Source organism: Nannospalax galili, unplaced genomic scaffold (assembly GCF_000622305.1).
Source record: "Nannospalax galili isolate Female #2095 unplaced genomic scaffold, S.galili_v1.0 scaffold54, whole genome shotgun sequence".
Taxonomy (NCBI): Eukaryota; Metazoa; Chordata; class Mammalia; order Rodentia; family Spalacidae; genus Nannospalax; species Nannospalax galili.
Genome location: NW_008341028.1, coordinates 12,303,643 through 12,330,713, shown reverse-complemented (window position 1 = coordinate 12,330,713; position 27,071 = coordinate 12,303,643). Strand labels below are relative to the sequence as shown.

At 37.4% G+C, this 27,071-nt stretch overlaps 1 protein-coding gene across 6 annotated transcripts in view; it reads left to right on the top strand.

Moving 5' to 3' along the window:
- Myo9a (myosin IXA) overlaps positions 1-27,071 on the top strand; it is a 269,269-nt gene that overhangs the window by 221,663 nt on the left and 20,535 nt on the right. For 4 of the 6 annotated variants that reach the window (XM_029565051.1, XM_029565050.1, XM_029565048.1 and 1 more), the window contains 7 exons: positions 2,553-2,664; positions 5,144-5,205; positions 18,549-18,741; positions 20,560-20,688; positions 21,437-21,542; positions 22,654-22,785; positions 23,404-23,527. In XM_029565051.1, coding sequence (XP_029420911.1) covers positions 2,553-2,664; positions 5,144-5,205; positions 18,549-18,741; positions 20,560-20,688; positions 21,437-21,542; positions 22,654-22,785; positions 23,404-23,527 — 858 coding nt within the window. Of the gene's footprint in view, positions 1-2,552; positions 2,665-5,143; positions 5,206-18,548; positions 18,742-20,559; positions 20,689-21,436; positions 21,543-22,653; positions 22,786-23,403; positions 23,528-24,640; positions 24,695-27,071 lie in introns of those variants that run through there. The other 2 variants (XM_029565049.1, XM_029565052.1) reach the window with 2 other exon arrangements.

Genomic DNA, 27,071 nt, shown 5'->3' with positions numbered 1-27,071 from the left:
TTTCCCATCACATTTTATTTACCATTTGATAGACATTTGGGTTATTTTATGGATATATGTTATGATTTCTCTCATATATAAATCTGAGGGTATAATTTCTGGGTCATATGATAACTATGATTAAAATTTTCAGAAATTGCCAAACTGTTCTCCAAGTGACAACAGCATTTTACAATACTGCCTACAATATTCTGAGAGTTCCAGTCTCTCAAGATCTTCACTACCAGTATTCAGTACTAAGTAACTACAATACTGCAATAACTATTAGTTGCTGTATACCTTTTTGTTACAGCCATTCTTAAAGGTCTGACATAGTGTCTTACTTTGATTTTAATTTGCATTTCTCTCATGGCTGATGATGTTAGACATCTTTCCATATGTCTGCTGGCCACCTGTACTGCTTTGATGGACTATCTATTCAGTATTTTACTCATTTTTTTAAATTGGGCTGCCTTACTATATTGTAACATCTTTTTGTATATTAGAATGGTGCTGGGAAAACTGGGTATCTACATGTAAAAGAAAAACTTTATTTCACCCTGCAAAAAAATGAACTTCAGATGAATCAAACATAAGGCCTGAAACTGTTAAAGTAGGGAAAATACTTCCAGATATAGTCATAGGTAAGGACTTTCTAAATAGAACTCAGGAAATAAAGCCAACAATTGATAAATAGGACCTCATGAAATTAAAAAGCTTCTGTACAGTGAAGGAAACTATTGAGTGAAGAGGCAACCTACAGAATGGGAGACTATCTCTGCCAGCTATCATCTGACAGAAGATGTATATACAAAATATGCAAAGAAAAAATACCTATCAAGAGAATAATCAATCAAGTAAAAACATGGGCTGTGGAACTGAACAGAGAATTCTAAGAAGAAGAAATACAAATGAACAGTAATACTTTAAAAAGCATTCAGCCAGGCATGGTGGCACATACCTTTAATCTCAGCACTTAGGAGGCAGAAGCAGGTGAATCTATGAGATCAAGGCCAGTTGGGCTATAAGGAGCACTAGTCACGATATCCAAGATATAAAGCTAGTTAAGATGTCAATTAACAGATTAATGGATCAAGAAAATGGTACATATATGCAATGGAATTCTGTATGGTTGTAAAGAAGAATGAAATTGTCACATTTGCAATAACATGGATGAAACTGGAGAATCATATTAAGTGAAATAAATCAGACTCAGACAAATACACATTTTCTCATATGTAGCTCCTATATTTAAATTTTCATGTGTGAAAATAAATACTTAGGACATGGAATTAGAAAGGGGAGTGTGAAAGAAGTCTAAAGAGCTGGGGTGAAGGTAATGTGATGTATGTGTCATGAAAGCACAACAGGTAATTATTTCAAAGGAAGAAGGGGACCAGCAAGAGAGGCAGTAGGGTGCAGATAAGAACAAAATATGATATATGTGTATTGGTAGTGTCACAATGAAACCTTTTGTATGTTTGGTTACTTTATTATTTTTATTTATGTGTAGGAGTGTATTGCCTGTATGTATGTAAGTGTACCCATACTATGCAGTGCCCATGGAAGCCAGAAGAGAGTAATGGATCCCCTGGAAGTAGAGTTTCAGACAGTTGTTATCTGCCATGTTGATGCTGGGAACTGAATTAACATGGGTCCTCTGTAAGAGCAGTCAGTGCCTTTAATCACTGAGCCATCTCTGCAGCTTCTGCATGTTTGTTTTGAGATAGCATCTCACTATGTGCCCATGGCTGACATAGAACTCAATGTTCTAGCTTGAACTCACAAAGATCAACTTGGCTCTGCCTCCTGAGTGCTGGGATCAAAGGCATGTGACTTGGGCCTGTAATTCCAGACTTTGAAGGCCTAGTCATGCAGATCATCATGGGTTTGAGGCCAGCATGGAGTAAAAAGTGAGACTTTGTTTCAAAAAAAGGGGTGGGAGTACTGGCTGCTCTTACAGAGAACTTGGGTTTGGTTCACAGCACCCACATGTTGGCTAACAACAGTCTGTAACTCCAGTTCCTAGGGGATCTGATTCTTTCTGGTGTCTGTGAGTTCTGCACACACATGTACAATTAGATACATGCAGGCAAAATACTTACACACATCAAATAAAAATAAAATGGATTTTTTAAAAGGATTATTTATATTAATATTTAATGTCCTTAATTTCAAATGAATTACTTTTTTTCAGTTTTAATTTCTAAATAGTGATAGGTCTAATTCATGTAAACAGAAGCCTTTTTGTCAGTAATTTTCAATAATGTGAAACATTCAATAATGTGAAAAACAAAAATTTTAGAACTGCTTTTAATATAACATGTTGACACCGTGTCACATAATATAGCTGTTACATGCTTGTTGAATTGCATTGCTTTTCGTATAAGTTGGACATTCTGATCTATATTGTTAGCTTTTTTGAAGGGACAGAACTATATTTTATTTCATTTTGTATACCCAGTGAAGTCTTAACAAGGGATTGAAGAATTTCCCTTTGCCAACCATGTTAGGGCAGCATTTACTTTATTTGCTTTAGTATAAATAGCTAAAAAAAAATTTTTTCCCCTCAGGTGGAAGAGCACAATGGCCATATCTTTAAGGCCACCCAATACAGCATCCCTACATACTGTGAATTCTGTTCTTCCTTGATATGGATAATGGACCGAGCTTCTGTATGCAAATGTAAGTATTAGAGATCTTTGAGGAAAAAGCTTTGATGATCTTGTCTTGCACCCACGTGCCTACAAAACTAGTACCACATGGAAGCCAAGTTCTTCAACCAACTGGAATAATAGCTAACCTCCTTTGAACCATTGCTACAGTAGCTTCATAGCTGAACTTGGGAAAATATTTCCCTAGTTAGCCCTTTGAGAGTAGAACATTCTAGGCAGTACTCTCTTTTTAAAGGAAAATCTTTCAAGGGGCTGGAGAGATGGCTCAGCAGTTAAGAACACTGACTGTTCTTGAAGAAGACCCGGGTTCGAATCCCAGCACCCACATGGCAGCTAACAACTGTCCGTAACTTCAGTTCCAGGGGGATATATGACAGCTCTTCTGTCCTCTGCGGGCATTGCATGATACGGGTGCATTTACCTACATGTAGCCATAACACTCATACACATAAAATAATAATAAAAATTTTTTTTAAATTTTATTTTTTAATATTTTTTTATTTTTTAGAAAAAGCATTTCATTACAGCTTTAACATACTCAGTAACAAAGAATAATAAAAAAAATATTTTTAAAAAGAAAAAGAAAGGAAAATCTTTCAAATAAGTTGTAGTTTATATCACCCTGGAACTTGCTATGGGTGTGGTCTGACCACTTTACCACTTTTTGCAATGCCCTCAACAAATCTTTCCTCTGGTTCCAGTGCAGATTTCTCATTTTAGTTTTAATGTTGCTAAACATCTTAATAACTAGTCTTTTTGTCCAAAGCATTAATGTGCTTCTTTCCTAGTCAACCTAAATATTTTAAAATTCCATTTCCAATTATCACTATAAACCTGGCTAAATATAGCCAGCAGTAACCACACTATAGCCTAAATTTACTTCAGATTACTTAGTTCCTCAATTCTGCCTCACTTAAATTTTCAGGACATGTGTCATAGACAAATTCGCCACCAGAAAATGAAAATGGCCTCTAGTCCAATTCCCAGTAGAGTCATTGTTTGCATATGAAACATGGAAGCTTGTCTTTCACTTTCCACATCTGTTAGCATTCTGGTTTTCAACCGTCCACCAGAATGTCCTATTAAGTTCTACTTGCAGCATTCCAGGACTGGGCTTCTCTATCCTAAAGCTCCAAACTTTTCCAAATTCCTCCCTCAAATCAGTTTCAAAGGCTTAAAGTCACATGATCAGGTTTAGTCAAGGCAGCATACCCACTTGTCTGGTACCTAGATTTCTATATTAGTTTTGTGTCATTGTGGCTATAATACCAAACAGAAACAACTTAGGTGAGGAAAAATTTAGTTTTAGCTCATGCTTTCAGAGAATTTCAGTTCTTCATGGAAGGAAAGAGATGCCCGAGGAAATGTGTGGTGGAGGCTGTTCATATCAGCACAGGCCGGTAAGCAGAGATTGTGACCCACACCAGTGGCAGGCTGTAACCTTCAAAGGCCCACCTCTAGTGACTTACTTCAGCCAGTGAGTTTCCACCTCATAAAGATTACACAGCCTTCTCTAAATGGTACCACTAACTGGGTAACAAGCATTCAGACCAGTGGGGAATATTTCAGATTTATTCTGTAACAATGGAGTAAGCGCTTCCTTTCATTTTATTATTAATAGTTTTAAGAATGAGATTGAAAATGGACAGTAATTTGTAATACACCCGCTTCTTAATCCAGTTCTTAAAGGTTTGGCATTACTTGAAACACTAAGGCTTATGGCTAAGGGTTTAGAGAACTAGCTTTTTTATGACCAATGTGGACATAGATTGATTTCTTTATGGAATTAATGGTTTTTGTAACTGTCCTGGTCACAAAGTATACCAGTACAATGTTATAGCCTCCCTACTTGATTGTGATTCTAAAGAAAATTAGAAGAAAGAAGCTCAAGAAAGGATATTCAGTTGTTTTACTAGAGACCAAACTAGTATAGCAGAATGACACTTATCATCTTGTTCTCAGTGTCCCCCTATTCAGGTGTCTCCTCTTGCTCACCAGGCTCTCTGGCTGCCCTCTTATCTACCAGTTCAAGAAATTATTTTAGCTTTGAACTTGATCTCTTAATACTCCCTATCACAACTGATAATTCCGTTTAAATTCTCTTTCCTCAGCACTCTCTATTCTGGACCTTCACTTCAGTAAGCATTTCTTTGACAATAATGCCTTCTTTACCTGTAGTAATGATTCTTAATGGGTACTTCTGGCATTTTAGCAGGCTTTAGTGTACCTGGGAGAACATGAATACTAATTTGTGAATCTGTTCATTGACAGTGATGGAAATGTTAGGCTTATTTTCAACTTCATTTTCCCTAACAGAGTTGTTTAAAATCCTTTTTAGTTATCAACACAGCACAAAAATGTACTGATGCCATTATAGCAGACTCAGATCTAAAGAAAAGATTGCATCAAAATAAGGTTGTAAACTTGGTAAGTTCTTGTCACTGGTTTTCAGATTTCTAAAACTGCTGTATTATTAACCCGTTTTTCAGTGTGCAAGTATGCTTGCCATAAGAAGTGCTGTCTGAAAACCACAGCCAAGTGCTCTAAAAAGGTAAGACATTATCACCTACTGGTAATACATAGCAGACCTGTAAGTCTTTTGTGCCATAGGGAAGCAAGCAGGACTGCTTTGATAGCTTTATAATATCATGGTTTTCAAACTTACTGACCTGAAATCACAGTAAGAAATATATTTTGTGTCATGAGCCAACATACCTACATATATAAGTATACCTGTATTATGCAATGCCCATGAAGGTCAGAAGAGGGTGTCAGATCCCCCTGAACTGGAGTGGGTGCTGGGAACCAAAATCAAGTCCTCTGCAAAAACAGCCAGTGCTCTTAACCGCTGGACCGTCTCTCTAGCTCCTGGAGGTTTTCCTGCCCTCCCCCCTTGACTATATGTAAGCTACTAGGTTGATTTATAAGCCACAATTTGAAGAACATTGCTTCTACTTAAGTTAAACACAAGTCTAGTTAAACACAAGTCTTCTGAGGAATTGTGTTTGAGGTAGTATGCAATTAAAGCATAACAGTTTAAACATTAACAACAAAGTATACCAGCATAGTTGAACTTTGTAATTTTTGGTATGCCTCAAGGAAACAACCATTTTTCTTAAAATTCTAGACATTTATTGATGTATAATCATATAGTTTATAAATTATGTGCTGAAAGACTTTTAAAAACTTCAAGTCTGAACTATAGCATAAACGTATTTACATACTGTTTTACGCTATATCTAAATTTCCATCTATTTCAAATAAATAGACAAATCATGGCAAAGCACAGAGAAAAATCTAATTCAGTACTTAAAATACCATGAAGGTGACATGTTTTGCTTCCAGCTGAGGTGTCTCTTTTTTTTAAATTTAATAACCACATGATTAGAAGAAGCATTTCATTACAGCTTTAACATATTCAGTAAAATTTCCAGAATAAGGATGCATCTTTCAAAAGTGGCTGTAAATTTTTAGGTTGACAGTTGAATTAATACAGTTATACAATATTGAACTCAGTATAAACCTGTAAGGCATAAAATTGAATGAGTTTTTACCCTTTAAAGAAGATCTCCATTTCATTTTAAAATATGCTGTTTCCTACATTTTTAATGCTACTAACACTTAGAAGTTTGCACATCTATCTTTAATCTCTATGTATCTGATTATTAATAGTCACAGTTGGTTACACTCGGATCCTTAGCACCTGACTATGGATATAAAGTCATCAGGTAGATTTCAGTTGTAATGTTTATCACCTCTACTAATTAACATGAAGTAAATTTTTATGCTGCTTCTTCAAATACATCTTTTTAAAAAAATTTGTTGATTTTTTTTGGTGTGTATATCATACAGAACATCCCACACAATGTTATTCATCTATATACCCACTTCCCAAATGGCACCCTCCCATAGCCTCCCCACCCCACCCCCACTGGAGTCCATATACTCTGTCATCCCTGTTACTGTCCACTGTGTTGTCGGCACTCCCAGCCATTCCCCAGGGCTTGTTCATCTGCTGAAACTAGTCAGCCTATCTAGAGATCCTTGTTTTAGGAAGGTCAGCTGTTCCTCATCTAGCAGCAGTCAGTTGTCAGTATTCTTTTAGATAATACTGGGTCTACTGTTCATTTTCCCAGTTTTATGCTGGGTTACTGCCTGGGAGTCTTTTGGGCCATCCTGGCCAATAACTCAAAGGAAGGTATCTTCTGTCTGGCATTGTTTCTTGTTATATAGCCTTTAGCTATACATATGGACTCTTAAAAAATTATATTGACTCCATTAATCTTTGGTTATACTTTCCTTTTGGGTGTTTTAAGACCGTACAATTGGCCCAGATAAACCAATTTATTTTTATTCTTAAGGTTGTTTGAGGATCTGTTCCTCGGGGGTCACATGGGCTTGGGAGGAGCACTGGCTCCTTTCTTTTACTAGTTCCATCTATGTGAAGATTAATCAAAGGTTCTGCTCGACCATGGCTGGCTTCACTTGGAAGCATGGAGGAAATGATTCCTCTGTGTTGACCCTCCTCTTTGTAGACTGGATACTGGTTCAAGTCCATTTGATGGGGTCTCCACAGCCTCCTTGATCAAGAGGACAGGTGATTCACCACAGTTACAGGACATTGTGAGGGATGTTCATAATCCCCTGGAACTTAGTCGACCTAGGAGGGAAAGGAACAAAAACTGACCTTTATGTCCCTCTCTCCAAATTAGTATAGGCCTCATACTATGGCTGTTAAACATCCAAGAAGGTTAGTTCCACCAGTCTGGTACTTTTAGTTACCACTAAGAAAGTGTGTCATGTAGACAAATCCTGGGCAAAGACCAGTTGTTCTCAGACAAACCTTACCTAGACATACATTTCTTGATCTGCTATGTACAATTTGTCAGTAGGTTGAAGGAGTAATAGGGTTCTCTCTGGTTTTCAAAACTAGCTAAGCATTGTTTATCTCTCACATTGTCTTACCCCTCCATTATGGTTTTCCCACTTAAGGTGCCCCCATTTCCCCCTTTCTCCCATACTAATACCCTTCTTCTATGGTCCTACCTCTCTTGAGCCCCTTCTTTCCCTTTATCCCCTAGGTTCCTTGTATAACCTTCCCTCCCCTTAAAATAACCCCATTATTGTCCATATCTCCCTTGCTAACACCTGTTTTCTACTGTTCTTCTCTTTCAGATTCTTTCTTTTCCTTTACCTCCCTGGTTCTTTTTCATTATCTTGGTTCCTGTAGTTATGTCTGGATACATAACTCACTTAAAAGGATTTGGTGCTAGGATCCAAATGTGAGGGAGAACATACGTTGGTTTTTTCTTTTCTTTTTTCTTTTCTTTTTCTGAGTCTGTGTTACTTCACTTAGTATAACAGTTTCTAGTTCCACCCATTTACCTGCAAATTTCATGATTTCATCTTTCTTTATTGCTGAGTAAAACTCCGTCATATAAATGAACCACATTTTCATTATCCACTGGTCAGTTGAAGGACACTTACGTTGCTTCCATCTCTTAGCTATTGTGAAAAGAACAGCAACAAACATGGATGTATAAGTGTCTCTGCAATAGGATGTGTTCTTTGGGTATATGCCAAGAACTGGTATAACTGGGTCAAATGGTAGGTTCATTTGTAGTGTTTTAAGAGTTCTCCACACTGCTTTCCATAGGGGTTGAACCAGTTTGCAGCCCCACCAGCAGTGGATGAGTGTTCCCCTTTCCCCACATCCTCTCCAACATTTGGTATCATTTGTTCTCTTGATCTTAGCCAGTCTGACTGGGGTAAGATGAAATCTTAAAGTGGTTTTAATTTGCATTTCCCTAATAACTAGTGATGTTGAATACCTTTTAAGATGCTTTTTAGCCATCTTTCTTCTTTTGAGAACTCTGTTCGGTTCCTTAGCCCATCTTTTAATTGGGTTACTTCATTCTTGATTCCTGGTTTTTTGAGTTTGTTACATATTCTGGATTTTAAACCTCTGTTAAATGTGTTAGATGCCTTGTTTGGTTTTTTTGTTGTTGTTTTGTTTTTCTTTTTGTTTTTTTTTCAGAGCTGAGGGCTGAACCTAGGGCCTTGCGCTTGCTAGGCAAGCGTTCTACCACTGAGCTAAATCCCCAACCCCATGATGCGTTGCTGGTGAAGATTTTCTCCCACTCTGCGTTTTCTCTTCATTTCCTTGGTTGCTTATTTTGATGTACAGAAGCTTTTTAGTTTAATGAGTTCCCATTTGTTGATTCTTGACCTTGTTTCCTGGGCAGCTGATGTCCAGTTTAGAAAATCCTTTCCTATACCTATATCTTGTAGGTTATTGCCAATGTTCTAACATTTTCAGAGTTTCAGGCTTCACATTGAGGTCGTTGATCCATTTGGAGTTGAAAGGTGAAAGATAGGGGTTCATTTCATTCTTCTACAGGTGGAGATCTAGTTTTGCCAGCACCATTTGCTGAACATGCTGTCTTTCTTCCAGTGAACGTTCTTGGCACCTTTGTCAAATATCTTGCACTTTTAATTACCATGTGCTATGTAGATAAAGCTTGGGCAAAAACCAAATGTTCTCAGATAAACCTTGCCTGGACATATATTCCTTGAGCTAATTGTATGTATAATTCGTCAGTAGGTTGTTCGATTAATATGGTTCCCTCTGGGGTTTTTTTGTTTGTTTGTTTGTTTTTTGTCATTTTGAGACAGGGTCTCCCTGTAGCCCCAGCTGTCCTGGAACTCACTATGTAGACCAGGCTGGCCTTGAACTTACAGAGATCCGCCTGCCTCTGCCTCTTGAGTGCTGGGAGTAAAGGCGTGTGCCACCATGCCCAGACCAAATTGAATGGGTTTTTAACCTTTAAAAAAGATCTCCATTTCATTTTAAATATAATATTTCTTACAGAAAGACTCATTGTTTTTGCTAATAACAGTGAGATGTTGGCACATGCATCTCTAATCTGTATGTATCTGATTATTACTAGTCATGGTTGGTTGCACTTGGATCCTTGGCACCTGTGTATGTCTATAAAGTCATTGGGTAGATTTCATTGGTAATGTTTATCACCTCTACTAATTAACATGATGTAAATTTTTATGCTTCCTCCTCATATTTCATTTTTAAAAATTTGTTGATTTCTTTTTTTGTGTATGTATATCACACAGAACACCCCAAACCATCTTATTCATCTGTACACCCACTTCCCAGATGGCACCCTCCCATAGCCTCCCTCCCCCAACTAGAGCCCTTATACACTGTCATCCCTGCTACTGTCCCCTGTGTTGTCGGCACCCCCAGCCATTCCCCACTACTTGTCCATCTGGTGAATCCAGTTAGCCTATCTAGAGGTATTTGTTTTAGGAAGGTCAGCTGTTCCTCATCTAGCAGCAATCAGTTGTCAATATTCCTTTCATAAGATTGGGGTCTGCTGTTCATTTTCCCATGTGTCTGTGTGTGATTTGCAAGTATTTTGTAGAGAATTTTTACATCTATGTTCGTTGAGGATATGGGTCTATAGTTTTCTTTTTTGGTTGTAACTTTACCTGGCTTTGGTATTAGAGTGGTGCTGGTTTCACAGGAGGAATTTAGAAGTTCTTCCTCCATTTCTGTCTTTTTGAATAAATTAAATAGTATTGGTTGTAGATCCTCTTGAAATGTCTGGTAGAATTCTGCTGTCAATCCATCTGGTTCTGGGCTTTTTTCAGTCAGGAGGTTTTGTATTACTGTTTCAATTTCCTTATGTGTTATGGGTCTGTTTAAGCTGTTCATCTGTTTCAGGAGGAATTTAGAAGTTCTTCCTCCATTTCTGTCTTTTTGAATAAATTAAATAGTATTGGTTGTAGATCCTCTTGAAATGTCTGGTAGAATTCTGCTGTCAATCCATCTGGTTCTGGGCTTTTTTCAGTCAGGAGGTTTTGTATTACTGTTTCAATTTCCTTATGTGTTATGGGTCTGTTTAAGCTGTTCATCTGTTTTTGGTTTAGTATAATGTTCTCAATCTTTTTGGTGTCTGTTGTGATGTTTCCCCTTTCATTTCTGATTTTGTTGATTTGGGGGTGCTCTTTCTTTCTTTTGGTTAACTGGGCTAGCGGTCTGTCAATCTTGTTTATCTTTCCAAAGAACCAGCTCTTGGATTTGTTGATTCTTTGTATTGTTTTCTTTGTTTCAATTTCATTAATTTGTGCTCTGATTTTCGTTATTTCTTCTTATCTGCTGGGTTTGGGTTTCATTTGTTGTTGCTTTTCAGGTGTCTTGAGTTGCAATGTTAAGTCATTTATTTGTGTTCTTTCCAATTTTTTGATGTAGGCACTTAGAGCTATAAACTTTCTTCTAAGGGCTGTTTTCAGTGTGTCCCATAGGTTTGTTGTGTTGTATTGTCCTTTTCCTTTAGTTCCAGGAATACATTTATTACTTTCTTAATTTCTCCTTTGACACATTTATCATTCAGAAGTGTGTTGTTTAATCTCCATGTGTTCATGTGGTTACTGGGGTTTCTTCCGGTGTTGATTTTAATCTTGATTGCATTGTGGTCTGATAGAATGCATGGAATTATTTCAGTCTTTGTATTTGTTGAGGTTTGTTTTGTGTCCCAGTACATGGTCGATTTTGGAGAAGGTTCCATGGGGCATTGAATAAAAAGTATATTCTTTGGTGCTTGGGTGCAATATTTGGTAGATGTATATTAGGTCCATTTGATATATGGTATTGTTTAATTCAGATGTCTCTCTGTTAATTCTCTGTCCTGTTGACCTTTCTAATGGTGACAATGGGGTATTGAAGTCCCCTACTATTAATGCATTGGGATTAATCTGGGTCTTAAAGTCCTGTAGTACTGTTTTTACGAAGTTGGGTGCACCAGAGTTTCGTGAATATATGTTTATGATTGTAATATCTTGGTTTATTGTTCCTTTGATCAGAATGAAGTGGCCCTCTTTGTCTCTTAAACTAAAGTCTATTTTATCAGATAATAGAATTGCAATGCCTGCTTTTTTTCTTAGTACCATTCGCTTGGTATATTTTTTCCCATCCTTTTACTTTAAGGTAGTGCCTGTCCTTGAAAGTAAGATGAGTTTCTTGCAGACAACAAAAAGATGGGTGTTCTTTCTTAATCCATTCAACTTGTCTGTATCTTTTGACTGGTTATTTCAGTCCATTGATATTTAAAGTTATTAGTGAAAGATGTTTATTGAATCCTGTCATTTTTATTTCTGTTCATATTCTTTCTATAGCTGTGCATTTCCAGTTATACCTTCATTGAATTTCTTTCCGTTACCCTTTGTATATAGTCATTCCTTTCTTCAGCTCTTTGTATTGCTTCAAGAACTCTCTGAAGGGCTGGTTTTGTGGACATGAATTCCTTCAGCCTATTTATGTCATGGAAGATTTTTCTTTCCCTTTTGACTATAATAGACATTTTGGCTGGATATAGTAATCTGGGTTGGCATCTGTGGTAGGGCCCAGGAAAGATGCTGGTCTCAGGAAGCTGGTGGCAGTGCTACCCAGGGAAGTAAAGGGAGGTGAGGGCGGGATCAGGCCCAGAGGGCTCCTGGGAACCTCAGAGAAGAAATGGTTTGGTCCAGATGCAAAGGATCAGGAAGCAGTGGTGGCTCTGGGCCAAGAGGCTAGCCCTAGTGTTTGGGGTGCCAAGACAAGAAATGGGCCAGTATCCGGGCTAGGAGCAGAGATGCAGCAGTGGAGCTGGGATGGTGAAAGAAGCTGGGGGAGTCAAGGCATGGTGGGTGCTGCTGGATTTGCCCAGGGAAGGTGCTGGCACCAGGACACTGGAGGCTTTGCAGCCCAGGAAGCAAATGGAGGTGAGGGTAGGACCAGGCACAGAGGGCTCCTGGGGACCAGGAAAGGTGCTGGCACCCGGATGCCTGGAGGCTTTGCAGCCCAGGGAAGTAAAAGGAGGGGAGGGCAGGACCCAAGATGAGGGATCTTGTGGCAAGCGTCAGAGCTACTAAGGTAAATTGGACTTTAAGGGATTTGATACTGGAGAGAAGAGAGTGAAGAATTGTGATCTGTATCTGTGAGATGCTTTTTCCCTAGTAAGAATGTTTTGGTTTTTCTTATAGGAAAACAAACAGTATGCTGCATAGAGAGCTTACATCTAAAAACTAGAGAAGGTGGTAAGAATTCTTAGCAATCTCTTAGGATTATAGAGCGGAAAAAAATGAGTTTGGTACTGTCAAGACTTGAGAGACCATGTTTTTTGTTGTTGTTTTTTAAAAAAAAATTCCTAAAATTTAGCAATGTTTTGCTACAAGGCAGTTTTTTTAAATGCATAATCTACGTAAGGTGAATGGCTAAGAACCTAATCAGAATAGGAATTTCCAGTGTCTTAGAGTGCTAAAGGAAAGAAATAATTGAGTATTGACCATCAAGGAGAAATCATTTCCCCAGACTCTGAGCGAGCCCTCTAAAGAAGTATACTATATGAATGGGAGTGAATCATTGATAAACTGGGCTTAACAAAAAGTACCACTTAGTTTTGTGATCCTTAAATGGATTACTATATGTTCTTTATTCTAGCCACCCAGGAGAAAAAATAAGAATCTTTCTAAAGAGAGATAACACCATTCAGAACTTTTGTAATTCCTTTTATATATGTTATCAGACATAAAAAATTAGACAACCTTATAGTCCATAAAAATGAACCCCCAATAGGTACTGAATTACCAGATATATAGCTTTAAAATTCCATGAATATGTTCAAATAATAAAAAGATGAAGAGGTTCACCAAAGGGCTCATATTTATTTAAAGTAAAAGTTTTAGCATAATCAAGTGGTTATTCTGGAAATAAAAATGGAATTGAAGTTTCAAACTCAAAAAGAGAATTTTAGCAGCCTGTGTGGAAAGAAATTACTGAACTGAGTGGTCAGAGGAATATCCAGGCTGGGGCAGTAGTAAAAAGAATGGGGGTGGGGGAGAAGTTTAAGGGAAGGGATTAAGTGCTTTGTGTGTCTGTGTTGTGTGCCTTCATCTGTGCATGGGTACATGTCTGTGTGGAGGCCCAATGTCAATGTTAGGTGTTTCTTTCATTGCCCTCCACTCTATTACTGAGGCAGGGTCTCTGAGTAAACCCGGAGAACACAGATTCAGCCATTCAAGCGAGCCAGCTTTCCTAAGAGGATCTTCTTTCTGTCTTCTGAGTGTTGACATTGTAGATAGACCACCACACCCACAAACTTTTATGTGGGTACTGGGGATCTCAACTCCAGTGTTATGCTTGCACTTCATCCATTGATCCTTCTTGGGTTTTGATTTTTTTGAGACAGGTTGTCACATAACCAAATTGATCTCTAACTTAATACTTAACTGAGGATGACCTTGAACTTTTGGTTCTCCAGCTTTCCACATCCTGGGATTATAGGTATGCTTCACCACACACAACTTATGAGATATTCTTAAATGTATGTGATGAGAGTCCAGGAAGAAAGGAGAGAAAACAAAGCAGATCCAGCATTTTAAGAGATGGTGGACTGCACATCAGATCTTAAGTGTAAAACTCTTTTAACATAAAATAAATACAAAGAAAACACAATCTAGATGTATAGTACCCCAATCAAAAGAAAGATACAATGTCTTAAAAGTAGTTTTAAAAATGTGTTACTGAATATGTTAAAGCTGTAATGAAATGCTTCTTGTAATTATGTGGTTATTAAATTTTAAAAAAATTTAAAAATTTACCCAGAGGAGCAATGCAACCAGGACAGTTGGTTTCTGAACAAAAATAGTGGAAGCCAACAGGTAGTAACTAGGTGTCTCTTAAGTGTAACAAGAAAAGAGAACCAACCAAAAATTTTCGCTAAACCCAGTGAAAACACTGTGTTCAGAAGTGAAAATGTTGGGCTGGAGATATAGAGAACTTGCTTACCTTATGCAAGGCCCTCAGTTTAGACATTGATACTATAAAAAAGTGTTGAGAAAAAAATGTTAAGACCAACAAAAACAGAATTCAACTTGGCAAATCTGTGTCAACAAATGCTAAGGTAAGTTTTTAGGTGGAAAGAAAATGGTCTTGCATGAAACAGAAGTCTTGGAAGTAATGAAGAACAAAGAAAAGAATAGCATGCACAAAAGTAAATATACACTAAATTTCTAAAAAGCACTAGAAATACTGTAAAAAAATATATATATCTGAAAAACTTAAAAAAGGACAGTAACATGGGGAAAGTTTTATATACATGTTTTTTTGTTTTGTTTTTTGGAGACAGGGTCTTGCTGAATAGCCCTGCCTGACCTAGTATTTGCTGTGTTGCCCATTCTGACCTTGAAATCATAGCAATCCTCTTGCTTCAGCTTTGCAAGTTAGTTCAGGATTACAGACATGTGCAACCACATCAGCAAAAGGAATTTGGTCTTTTTTTTGTTTTTTTTTTTTTTTTTTTTTTTTTTTTTTTTTTTTTAGGACAGGGTCTCCCTGTACTTCCAGCTGGACTGAAACTCACTATGTAACCCAGGCTGGCCTTGAACTCACAAAGATCCACCTGCCTCTGCCTCCAGAGTGCTGGGATTAAAGGTGTAAGCCACCATGCCTGGCTAAAGTAAATTATTTTTATGTGATAGAAGATCTGAAGACAAAAATAAAACAGGTTGTACAAAAAAAATAGATTGATAAAGCCCATGTATATTATTCTACTACATACTGCAAATAACAAAGTAAAACTAATTAAAATCTTATATTTACAAAGACATGTAAGTAGATAGAACCCTATCAATAGGAAGATAGATACACTCTAAAACAGGATGAATTACTTCAAATAAAGATGTTTCATATTGATGGAAGAATCATCTTATCTAATGTTATAAGTCTCTAGTATTACAATTTCAGTGCCTGGCAGACAAAAATTCAGTAAGGATGCAAATTATATGAAAACTTGTTACAATTGTAATGTACTGATCACTGCATCCTGCAACTGCTTAGTAAACATTCTTGTCCAAGTGTACATGGGACAGTTGATAGAACTGACTGTATGCTGAAAATATGGAGAACATATTCTCAACAAAAAGACAATCCTCAAATGTTTCAAAATTTAACAAATGTTTCTAGATTACAATAAAAATGGGAAAATATTTTTATAAATGATAAAACTGTGGGGCTGGAGAGATGGCTCAGTGATTAAGAGCACCGATTGCTCTTACAAAGGACCGATGACCCAGGTTTGACTCCCAGCACCCACATGGTGGCTGTCAAGTGTCATTAACTCCATTTCCAGGGGATCCAGCGCCTTCTTCTGACCTCCATGGGCACTGCATTACTACACGAAGGCAATACATTCATACACATAAAAGTAATAAAATATTTTTTAAAAACTGACATAGAAGAATTATAAGGTACTTTTATGGTTATACTTAGAGGACAGTCTTAGTTTTAAACCCATAAATGATAGAAAAGGTATGACTAGAAATAACTATAAACCTCTGTCTCAAGAAGGTAGGTGGTAAGCTCAGCAAATTATATCCAAATAGAGTAGAAGAAATAATAATTATGAGGAACAAATTAAAGGCCATTTGTACAATGTAAAAACCTGCAAAACAAAATTTTGGTTCCTGGAAAAGACAGATTACGTGTAGAAAATTTTTTTTTTAATATTTCTCTTTACTTTTTATATGAGTATGCATGGTGAGGGGGTTCACATGCCACTGTGTACATGTGGTGCTCAGAAGAAAACTTAGGATTGTTGGTTCTTGCCTTCTATCCCTTTGATCCCCAGTAGTTTCTGGGGATCAAACTCTGGTTGTTAGGCTTGGCTTCGACGACCTTTACCTGTTGTAACCACTTGCCAGCTCCAAGAAAAAGAATTTAAAAAAAAATAAATTGCTAATACCAATAAAGAAAATGTAGGCATTGCAAAATAGACAACAGAATAAAAGATGTTTGCAGTATATAGTCGTGCATGTAAAGCAATTTGGCAGAGGCCAGATACTCAGCTTGCTGATTTGACTTTACTATGTATCATCTTTTATATATCTTAACAGTCATGCTTTGGACAATGATGTATCACATAATAATAAGCATATTATTCTAGTTACTTTCTGCTGCTGTGATAAAACACTGACCAAAGCTAACTTGAGAGGAAAGAGTTTATTTCAACTTACAAGTTACAGACCATTGTTGAGGAAAGCCAGGGTAAGAACTCAGGGCAGGAATCTGATGGCAGGAACTGAAGCAGAGACCGTGGAGGAATGCTGCTTACCAGCACTTTGAATATACTCTCTGTTTGCACAATAACAAAATCATCTAATAATGAATTTCTTGGACTATATCTGTGCTGGTTAGTTTCCATCAACTTCTCATAAACTAGAAGGAATCTCACTTGAGGAATTGCTTCCATCAAACTTGCTTGTGGACATGAGGCATTTTCTTGTTAACTAATGTAAAATGGCCAGCCCACTATGGCCAGCGCCACTGCAAGACAGGTGGGCCTGAGCTGTCTAAGAATAATAGGTGAGTGCTGGGGTCAAACCCAGGGCTCCATGCATGCTAAGCCAATACTCTACCAATTGAGCTACATGCCCAGCCTTTTCTGTTCTGTCTCTTCTGTGTTTCTATTAATTAACCCAAATGTGTTGTTTTACTTATCTCCACATGGTGACATCCATGTTAATTTTGGGGAATGGGCTATCTCTTAGTTTTGATTCTCTGTTATCTAGCACATAATGATGAATGTACAAATGAAAGTCTAGAAAAAGCAATTAGATTAGTTCAAGTAAGGTCTTAAATATCAGTCTCAAGGATACATGCACTTCATTTTAATTTATAATTTATACTAGGTAGCCACTGAAAATTTCTGAGGATAGTAAGGCAGATTGCAGGTATAGGATATGTTAAAAGCGGAGAAAACTGATTTAGGGAAACTGATCTTAATACTGTTAGAGCAGTTCAAGGGAGCAGTGATACACTTTAAAGTAAAATGATGAGACTCAACTAAGAAGAGAAAGTTTATAGGAGTGTGCCAGGTGACTAAAAGCTTGGCTACTGGTTGGATGAAAGTTGGAGGAAAAAGTGGGTTAGAGGCAGTAGGTATAGCAGATGGTAAGAAGTTTCTGTCTGAGATAACAGTTGCCTTTCTGTGTGAATTACTTCAAATTATCTTAAGAATAAGTTGTTTTGTTGTAGACACTTAAACTACAGTTGCTAGGCTGTGGGCTGTGGTATTAGATAACAGTATTGGAACCAGTGAAGAGTTCTAGACTAATCATAGCCAGTCTGTGTGTGTCTGTCTTTGGCTTAAGAAGTCAGCTGAATTTTTCTGATATTTTTGGGGGGTTCTTTTTTGTTGTTGTTTTTTGTTGCTGTTGTTTTATGTGTATGAGTGTATTTCCTGCATGTAGGTAGGTGCACCTGTGTTGTGCAATGCCCTAGGAGGTCAGAAGAGGGCATTGGAGCCTCTGGAACTGGAGTTAGGCAGTTGTTTGCCACCATGTGAGTGCAGAAATTGAACCCGGGTCCTATGCAAGAGCAGCCAGTGTTCTTAACCATTGAGCCATCTCTCCAGCCCCAAGTTTTTGTAAATTTTATCTTTGAAACAACATTCTTATACTTCGAAAGTTACTGACAACACTAATTTTTTTTTTTTTAATCAGTGGGTTTTCTAATGGCATATAGTAAATGTTCAAGTTCTTTGTATTCCAAAACCCAACTCCCCTTTCCATACCCAAGCTCATTCTTTGCTGGAACTAACTTTTGACAGGATGGAAACTAGCTGCCCATCACCACTGCCTCCAGTCTCCACTTGTTTTCTTTTGTGGATTTTCAGCTGAAGATTGAAACTAATACTTCACTAATTCATACTTTTTAAACTAATTCCATTTTCTCTCAACTCTTAGAATTATCTGAATAAAACTTTGGGGAAATAAAAAAGTAATTGGTTGTATTCTGTAAAGTTGGAATGCATTTAGAAACATTTATCTTCCTTTTAGTATGATCCAGAGCTGTCATCTCGACAATTTGGAGTTGAACTGTCCCGTTTGACTAGTGAAGACCGAACTGTTCCTTTAGTAGTGGAAAAGCTCATAAACTACATTGAAATGCATGGACTTTATACAGAAGGTATTTACCGAAAGTCTGGTTCAACTAATAAAATCAAGGAACTTCGACAAGGTTTAGATACAGGTAAGATAGTGCCATCCAAATCAAGACCTAATATTTTTATTTAAATAAACTTTCACACTCTTAAAGTTTTCATTATATATTGTTCCTATAAACTTGGAGCCAATATCTTTTCTGTGGTACTTGTTTGCCATTTATGAGTCTTTGGCTATATATAGTTAATTCATCAAACATGTCTTGAGTGAATCATTTTTACAAAATATTGCTAGGTACTTGAGACAGATATCAGTCTGTTTAACAGACTTAATAAGATCTTGATACTTTTTGTTTGTTTTTTTATTGTATTTATTATTATTTTATGTGTATGCATGTATTGCCTGCATGTAGGTACGTGCACCCATGTTGTGCAATGCCCGCGGAGGTCAAAAGAGGCTGTCGGATCCCCTGGGACTGGAGTTATGGACAGTTGTTAGCTGCCATGTGGGTGCTGGGATTCGAACCCAGGCCTTCTGCAAAAACAACCAGTGTTCTTAACTGCTGAGCCATCTCTCCAGCCCCAAGATCTTGATACTCTTAATTTATGAAGAAAATTAGGCTCAGGGAGGTTAATAGATTGTTGATACAAGGCAACAAAGATTTTTTTTAGAAACAACTGTGTAAATTAGGGGTATTATTTAATCTTAATTTACAGGTAAGAAGAGATGCCTACAGAAGAGCTTATGTAACTACTTATTGACCAATAAGTGACCATGTTGGAATTTAATCCAATATTTTCTGACTCCATAATCTAAAGTACTGCATATTTTTCTGATTCCTAGTGATATTATTTCCAGTGGATCTTCTGCTTGCTTACATTGAGGGACATACTTAGTTAAGCTGATAAGTGAGTTGAGCACTTGTCTGTGTAGGGCTTAGTCCTGGACTGTGTGCAAGGGCTTACCTTTGATTTCATTTTCAACTCCTGTTCTTTATTATTGTTAGAAAGGAATCATTCTTTTTTAACCAAACAGATGAAAATACAAAGCTTGTCTTTGTGTGTCTAAGAACCTACTTACCTACAATAGTTTTTCTTGGGAACAAATCAGTGAGAAAATAATTAGCATGAAAATAATAGAAATGTCTGACAAAGCTCAAGCAGTAAGTCCTGCCTGCCAGAGCTTGTTCTACTCCAGCTTACAGGCATTTGCCAGGTTTGCCTCTTGAACTGTGATATAGCACAGATGAAAATCAATCATTCTATATTTTCCTAAGTAATAGCCTTAAGAAATTTATAAGCAAAACAGGGCAGTGTTTCCATGACATTTCCTAAGTTCATGTATCACTGTTTTTTCCTCTCCAAGAGTGACTAGAAGCCAGCCTGCCTTTTAGAAAATGTTTAGGCCTTTCTTCCTTGATCTTCTGAAGTATTGGTTCTCAAGAGTAAGGTATATGGACCAGTCTCCAGTAAGACAGGCACAGAAATTGAAAGAAGCATTTAGAAACTTTCATAACAGTTTGATTCTTCCATCATCAAAACATGTGATCTTTTACATTTGATGTCACAATAGATTTAGAAAACAAACACATAAGCACTGTTCCCAAGCATGGAGTCAGATTGTGGAAGATACACATTAGTTTAATTAAGAAACCAGAGGCTGTATATATGTATTTATGTTTCTGTTTTTTGTTTTGTTTTTTTGAGACAGGGTCTCCCTGTAGCCCCAGCTAATCTGGAACTCACTATGTAGACCAGGCTGGCCTTGAACTCACAGAGATCCACCTGCCTCTGCCTCCCAAGTGCTGGGATTCAAGGTGTGCACCACCATGCCCGGCCTGAAGGCTTCTTGTAGTGAATTCAATTGTTTGAATCTTTTGGGTTAATTTACTCTTATCTCTAAATAGATGCTGAAAGTGTAAACCTAGATGATTATAACATACATGTCATTGCAAGTGTATTCAAACAATGGCTTCGTGATTTACCCAATCCACTCATGACCTTTGAACTCTATGAGGAATTTCTTCGAGCTATGGGTAAGCACAGGCTTCTTGGATTTGAAGGAGGGCCTGCACTCCTTGGTACTTGTTCCTTGATAAAGCAATGCCATCTTTAGTACCCATTATTAAGCCATCTTATAGTGGTTTAGCCTTTATGGGTCCCAAAATAAGTTTTTGACAGTCAGTATAAAACTGCCAGTGTATTGTTACCTATTCAAAAACTGACTTTTTTTTTTTTTTTGGTCTTTTTGAGACAGGGTCTCCCTGTAGCCCCAGCTGTCCTAAAACTCACTATATAGACCAGGCTGGCCTTGAACTCACAGGGATCCGCCTGCCTCTGCCTCCCAAGTGCTGGGACTACAGGTATGCGCCACAACACCATAGACTCAGAATGTCATGTTCCAAAAGTTTCTGAGTGTGCCACTTTCCTGCTTCTCACAAAGTAATTGAAAAGTGAGGATTATAATACATGTTAAAAATCTACCTCAAGGTGTTTAGGACCTGAGGATTTATAAATATATATTACAGTTGGTTAATTTTAATGAGAAATCAGTCTAATGACTGAAAAACTAGAACATCTCAGTCTTTCTTGCTATAATCAAGTGCTACTGAACTGTAGACTAAACCTCAGAAACTGAAATACAAGGAGCCAGGTGCCATGAGTTGCTCTTCTGCCTCTCCCAAAACTGGAGCCACCTTCCTCTGCTATATAGTTTCTCTTCAGGAGCAAGATGCATTATGTAAGAGATATTCAGTCTAATGTACTGTTCTTAACCATTTTTAGGCCTTCAGGAGAGAAAGGAGACAGTGCGTGGTGTATACTCTGTAATTGATCAGCTCTCCCGAACTCATCTCAATACGCTGGAACGCCTCATCTTTCATCTAGTTAGGTAACTTCAAGAAGCAAGGAAATACTTAACAATTTCTCCCGAAGTCTTTTTAAATGAAGAACTTCAATTTATGAAGTCAGTACCCTGCCTGGGAATGTAGCTCAATGGTAGAATGCTAACCTAGCGTGCATAGCACTCTTGGTGTGATTCCTACCACTGCTTTTTTTTAAAATTTAATAACCACATGATTAGAAGAAGCATTTCATTACAGCTTTAACATATTCGATAACAATTTCCAGAGCAAAGATACATCTCTTTCAAAAGTAGCTGTAAATTTTTAGGTTCACAGTTGAATTAATATAGTTACACATGGGCTGGAAAGATGGCTTAGCAGTTAAGAGAGAGCACTGACTGCTCTTCTTCTAGGACCTATGGTCAATTCCTAGTACCCCATATGGCAGCTAACAACCGCCTGTAACTCCACTTCAGGGGATTCAATGCCCCTTTCTGACCTCTGTGGGAATTACACAACAGACATATTTACATATATGCAAGCAGGACATTTATATACATACAATGAAAGTTTTTAAAATTTAAATTAAAATTTTTTTTAAATGGGTGGTTAGGATTACTTCAAGCAGAAATCCATTAAGCCTAATGCATCTGTTTTAGCTGTGTAGCAGCTCCTAGCACTGTATAGCTTAGCCTCTTTAACTCCTGAACTGGAAAGGGTATGTATGTGTGGACAGAAATGTTGTGGGTGCTGGGTTCAAAGAATGCTCAGGAGGCTTCAGAGTAAGCTGTCTTCCAATGTGTAAATATCAGCCTAGGATGGGGAGAAGACCATCTTTCTGGTTAAATATGTGATATATGGGAAATACCTTAAAATTTCTATCCTACATTCTTCAGGCATGTTCATCAAGTGATACTAGCTTTAAGCAGCAAGTCACAGATTTCCCTTGCTAAGCTGTATGTTGACCTATGACCTGGACTGTTTCAGGGAATAGAGTAAAAGTACATTTTCCAGAGGCAAAGGAACAGTTTTCCGGAAGTGTACAGTCTCCCTTAAACTTAAATGGTACCCGCCACATTGTGTGGTTGTCGTACTGTCTATCTCACTTCTGCCTGCTATTCTTCCTTTTTATCCCCTTTTCATTTGTTTTGGTTTTAGGATTGCGCTACAGGAAGACACTAATCGAATGTCTGCTAATGCTTTGGCCATTGTGTTTGCACCTTGCATTCTCCGCTGCCCTGACACCACTGACCCACTACAAAGTGTACAAGACATCAGTAAGACTACCACGTAAGGCTAGCCACATTCACCTCTACAGGACCCCAGGGACTTCTGACTGAGTTGGTGTAGTCCATTTTATCCACATATCAGACATAGTGAACAATTTCATAAGTTCAAGTGTCTTTAAGATTGTTGGACTCCATTGGGTATTCTAAATCTTGCTTAAATTTAGGACTGCTTATAGTTTCTAAATAAAATTTTCAAGTTCTATTTTCTCAAATGATGTATACTTTATATCTTCTTATAAAATGTGCAGTCTATTAGCAGTCTAATGACTCTGAATCCCTTTGATTGCTATACTTCAGTATTCTTTTATTTCACCCTGATTTTTATCTTGAGCATCTGTTATCTTCTAAACTTGACTGCAAAGTTTGAAAAATGCCAAGGTTTGAATCCTATCCCCTAAAAGTCTTAATTTAATAGGTCTGGGCCTTTTGTGTTGGGATTTGATTTCTAGTATGTAGACAAAGTTGTGAACCATCATTCTCAATCTTCCTGTCTTTGAACTCATAAAGTAAAAGATGTTGATTTTTCCTTCATCCTTCAGCTATCTTGGACACTTAGCTAAAAAGTAGGCTGTGGGTGCTACACTTTATTTGATTTGCTTCTCTTTTTCTCATATTTCAGCTGTGTGGAGCTGATTGTTGTAGAACAGATGAATAAATACAAGGCTCGCCTTAAAGACATCAGTAGCCTGGAATTTGCTGAAAATAAGGCAAAGACCAGACTATCACTGATTCGTAGATCAATGGTAAGATATGCAACATGGAACCACAGTGAAAAAATAATTAATTGGGAGTCTTCCTGGGATTTTAAATGTATTTGTGATATATATAGGAATTGTTCTCAGAATTTTTTTTTTCAGAAGGAACAACTTTTTAAAAATTGACCAAATTTCAGGGTTCTATGAATATCTGATATTTGATAATTTAGCTAGTTTTAGTTATATATTTGAAGAATTTTTTAAATGAAAAATTTGGATTAAATGTTGGTGGCTTATAATCCTTCCTTTTTACTTTTCCTGTGTATCCTGTGAAAGCTTAACTTTATCCTAACTTCTTCCTCTGTTCCTCTGTATCCTCCCAGCATCTTTTCCTACCCTCAGCTGTGTCATTTGGGTGGTTCTGTCAAGATTCTTGGCAGTAGAGAACTTAATCATTTGTAACTGATTTGAACTCAAACACTTGATTCATAAGGAAGTGGAATTACGAGTCTACTGTGATCAAATAAAGAACTGTTTAGGAACTTTGTATTGGGTTTTGAGATGAGCCTAATGATTATTTTCTTCATTCAGTAACTTTTGCATTTAATGTTTTCCATTTTAGCTAGTAACCATTAACTATATAGAAAACTCCAGTTACCGTTAACCTAGTAGTAGGATCTGAGGTTCTGGGATACAGTTGATGTATTAAAGTTTAATAATTGCCTATCTGTTACCATTCCTTTCAGTTGTAAAATAACAGTGGAACAATGGACACCTACTTCAGATTCCCAGCAAACTTATAAAAAGCAGTAGCTTCCCCCATTATCATACCCATAATTTTCTAGGGGCTTAGCAAGGCTTCCTCCACATCATATAATGGGGTAGGATAGGAGAGAGGAGATGGGAGGAAGAGAGGGAAACAAGAAAACTCTGAATTTTCAGGTCAGTACTGAGAGGCCTAATTTATTAGTACCCATATAGAAAGGAGAGCTTTAAAAAAAAAAAAATAAACTACAAAACTACTTTTCCTAGCAAGTGGACAAAGCTGTGCTTTTTTTTCCCTCGAGTATTCCACCGAAAGATTAAACCTTCTCTTTTAATGGGGCGATGACATGTACATTCTAACCTTCTGCTTTCCTTTTCATGCCCTTCCTAATCCAGAAACCTGTACTAATTGCAGTTAGATTTATGAGCATTACCCGCAGTTCAGTCTCGGTATGTATTAATATTGCAGCATGTCACAGTCACTTCACATTACTGTCTATCATTCACCCAGGAATTGTTCTGCTCTGTCAGCCATTCGTGCCTGTCTGCCTTCCATGTTCAAACCCAGTTCAGATCCCACCTTTGATCAGCCTTCACTTGCCTTTTTCTTAATCTCTTTCTTTAGGTCATTTGTTTTCCTTTTTTTGTATTGTACAGTTGAACAATGTTCATTTAAAATATACTGTTGTTTCTCCTGGTCACATAATCCTCCTTTAAGGTTTTCTTCTTTCATTGAATCTTTAGATCTTTAAAAGGTGAAAGTTAAAGATACTAATGTATCAAATTAATTTCTATTCTGTGATCTAAGTTCCTAGCAATCACTTCCACTTTATTATTTGAAATACCCATCACTACTTTCAGCATCTTTCATGTATCTGATTAAGACTGTGACTCTGGTATCCTTTCAGATGAAAATATATGGCTGTTATTTACTTAGTATCTGTCAGACAGAGAATTTTTGTTGCTGTTGCCTCTCTTTAATATACAAAGGAGAATGGAGAGATAGAAACTAAGGATACCAAGCTATGTGGAAACCAATTTCAGAATATACCCATTTCATTGGAGAGCATTAACTTGATATATAAATACAGATCACATTCACTTTCTGCCTACTGTCTCTCAACTCTACCTTTGTCAAACTTCCCTTTCCCATTGGATCTTAACTTAATAGCATGCCATTTTTACATAATTTTCGAAATCTGCAGTCTCATTGAAGACTTAGTGTACTTCATATTAAAATTTCAGCCATAAGCTTGATATATCCTGTACTCTTCTCACTTCCTTACAGGGCAAAATAGACCTTAATCTTTGGGGTGGGAGAGGCGAGTAGTTTCTTGACCTTTTCCCCCATGGTATGGAGTCTGAAAGGAGTAGGGTAGGCAGAGTTCTGTGTGCTGTCCCAGTGTTGGTTGGCCATCATTTTTGACTTCTACACTACTACTCTGTAGTATAAATGAAGATGACTGGTAGCTCCAACTTACTCTGCTGACATATCAAACCGACTATATGTACATTGCCAGTCCCTCTTAAGATGTGGTGGCTACATCTTCTGTCTAAACCTTGATGACACTGACGCTATGTAGGAAGTTATCAAACTTTTAGGGCAGTTCCAAGTTTTCAAAAATTCTAATATTCATGCTAGAGAGATGGCTCAGCAGTTAAGAACACTGGCTATTCTTGCAGAAGACCCGGGTTTGAATCCTAGCACCCACGTGGCAGCTAACAACTGTCTGTAACTCCAGTCCCAGGGGATCTGACAGCCTCTTCTGACCTCCTCAGGCATTGCATGACATGGGTGCACTTACCTACATGCAGGCAATACACGCATACACATAAAATAAAAAAAGAGAAATAAAAAAAATTTGGCCGGGCGTGATGGCGTACTCCATGAATCCTAGTACTCGGGAGGCAGAGGCAAGCGGATCTCTGTGAGTTTAAGGCCAGCCTGGTCTACATAGTGAGTTCCAGGACATCTGGGGCTACAGGGAGACCCTGTCTCAAAAAGACCAAAAAAAAAAAAAAAAATCTAATATTCGCTAGAAATCTTGAAATGTTATCATTGACAACATATGTCACTTGAAATAACCAGTTCCCTTCATATAGTGTCAAACAAAATATATGCAACATACTCACATGTGAATAATCATACTTCATCAGTTATCCCAATGTTTCAGGAAAAAAGCAGCTAAATCCTTTAGCTTGCAAATTAGGCAGGTGTACAAATACTGTTAAGTTAATCTTCAGTTATGAAGAGGGAGGTACTTTGTGTCAGCTTTACCATTTTATCATATAAAAATAAAAAAATAGTGAGGGATTAATAAATAATGAAATTACACCATTTAACTGGTGGCATGAAACTATTTTTCACTTGGGAATACAGAGAATATGAAGACTAGTAATGCAACTTCATACCATTACCTTGATTCATGTGAAGGTGCTAGCCCCATGTTTTTACCCACTGTTGCTTTTATCTGATTAGTTGAAATATCAGTAAGTGGAAAGTGCAGATAGCATCTTAGTACCATTCTGAAAATAGTGTCCACGTTGTAGAGCTTTTGAAATGATCTTGAGAACACCTCAACACCCTTACCAGGAAATCTGGGACCTAGACTCAGAACTAATGCACTAAGGCTAGGGATGTAGCTTGGTGGTAGAGTACTTGCTTCAACTATGCATGAGGCCCTGCTACAGTGCTACAGCTGGCTCACTGCACTACATAGAAACCAGTGAAGATACATTCAGACATATACTGCTATGTTTAAAGTCCTTAAGAAACTTGATTGTGTGGTGAACCATAATTACAGGCATTGGAATATAACTTTTGAAC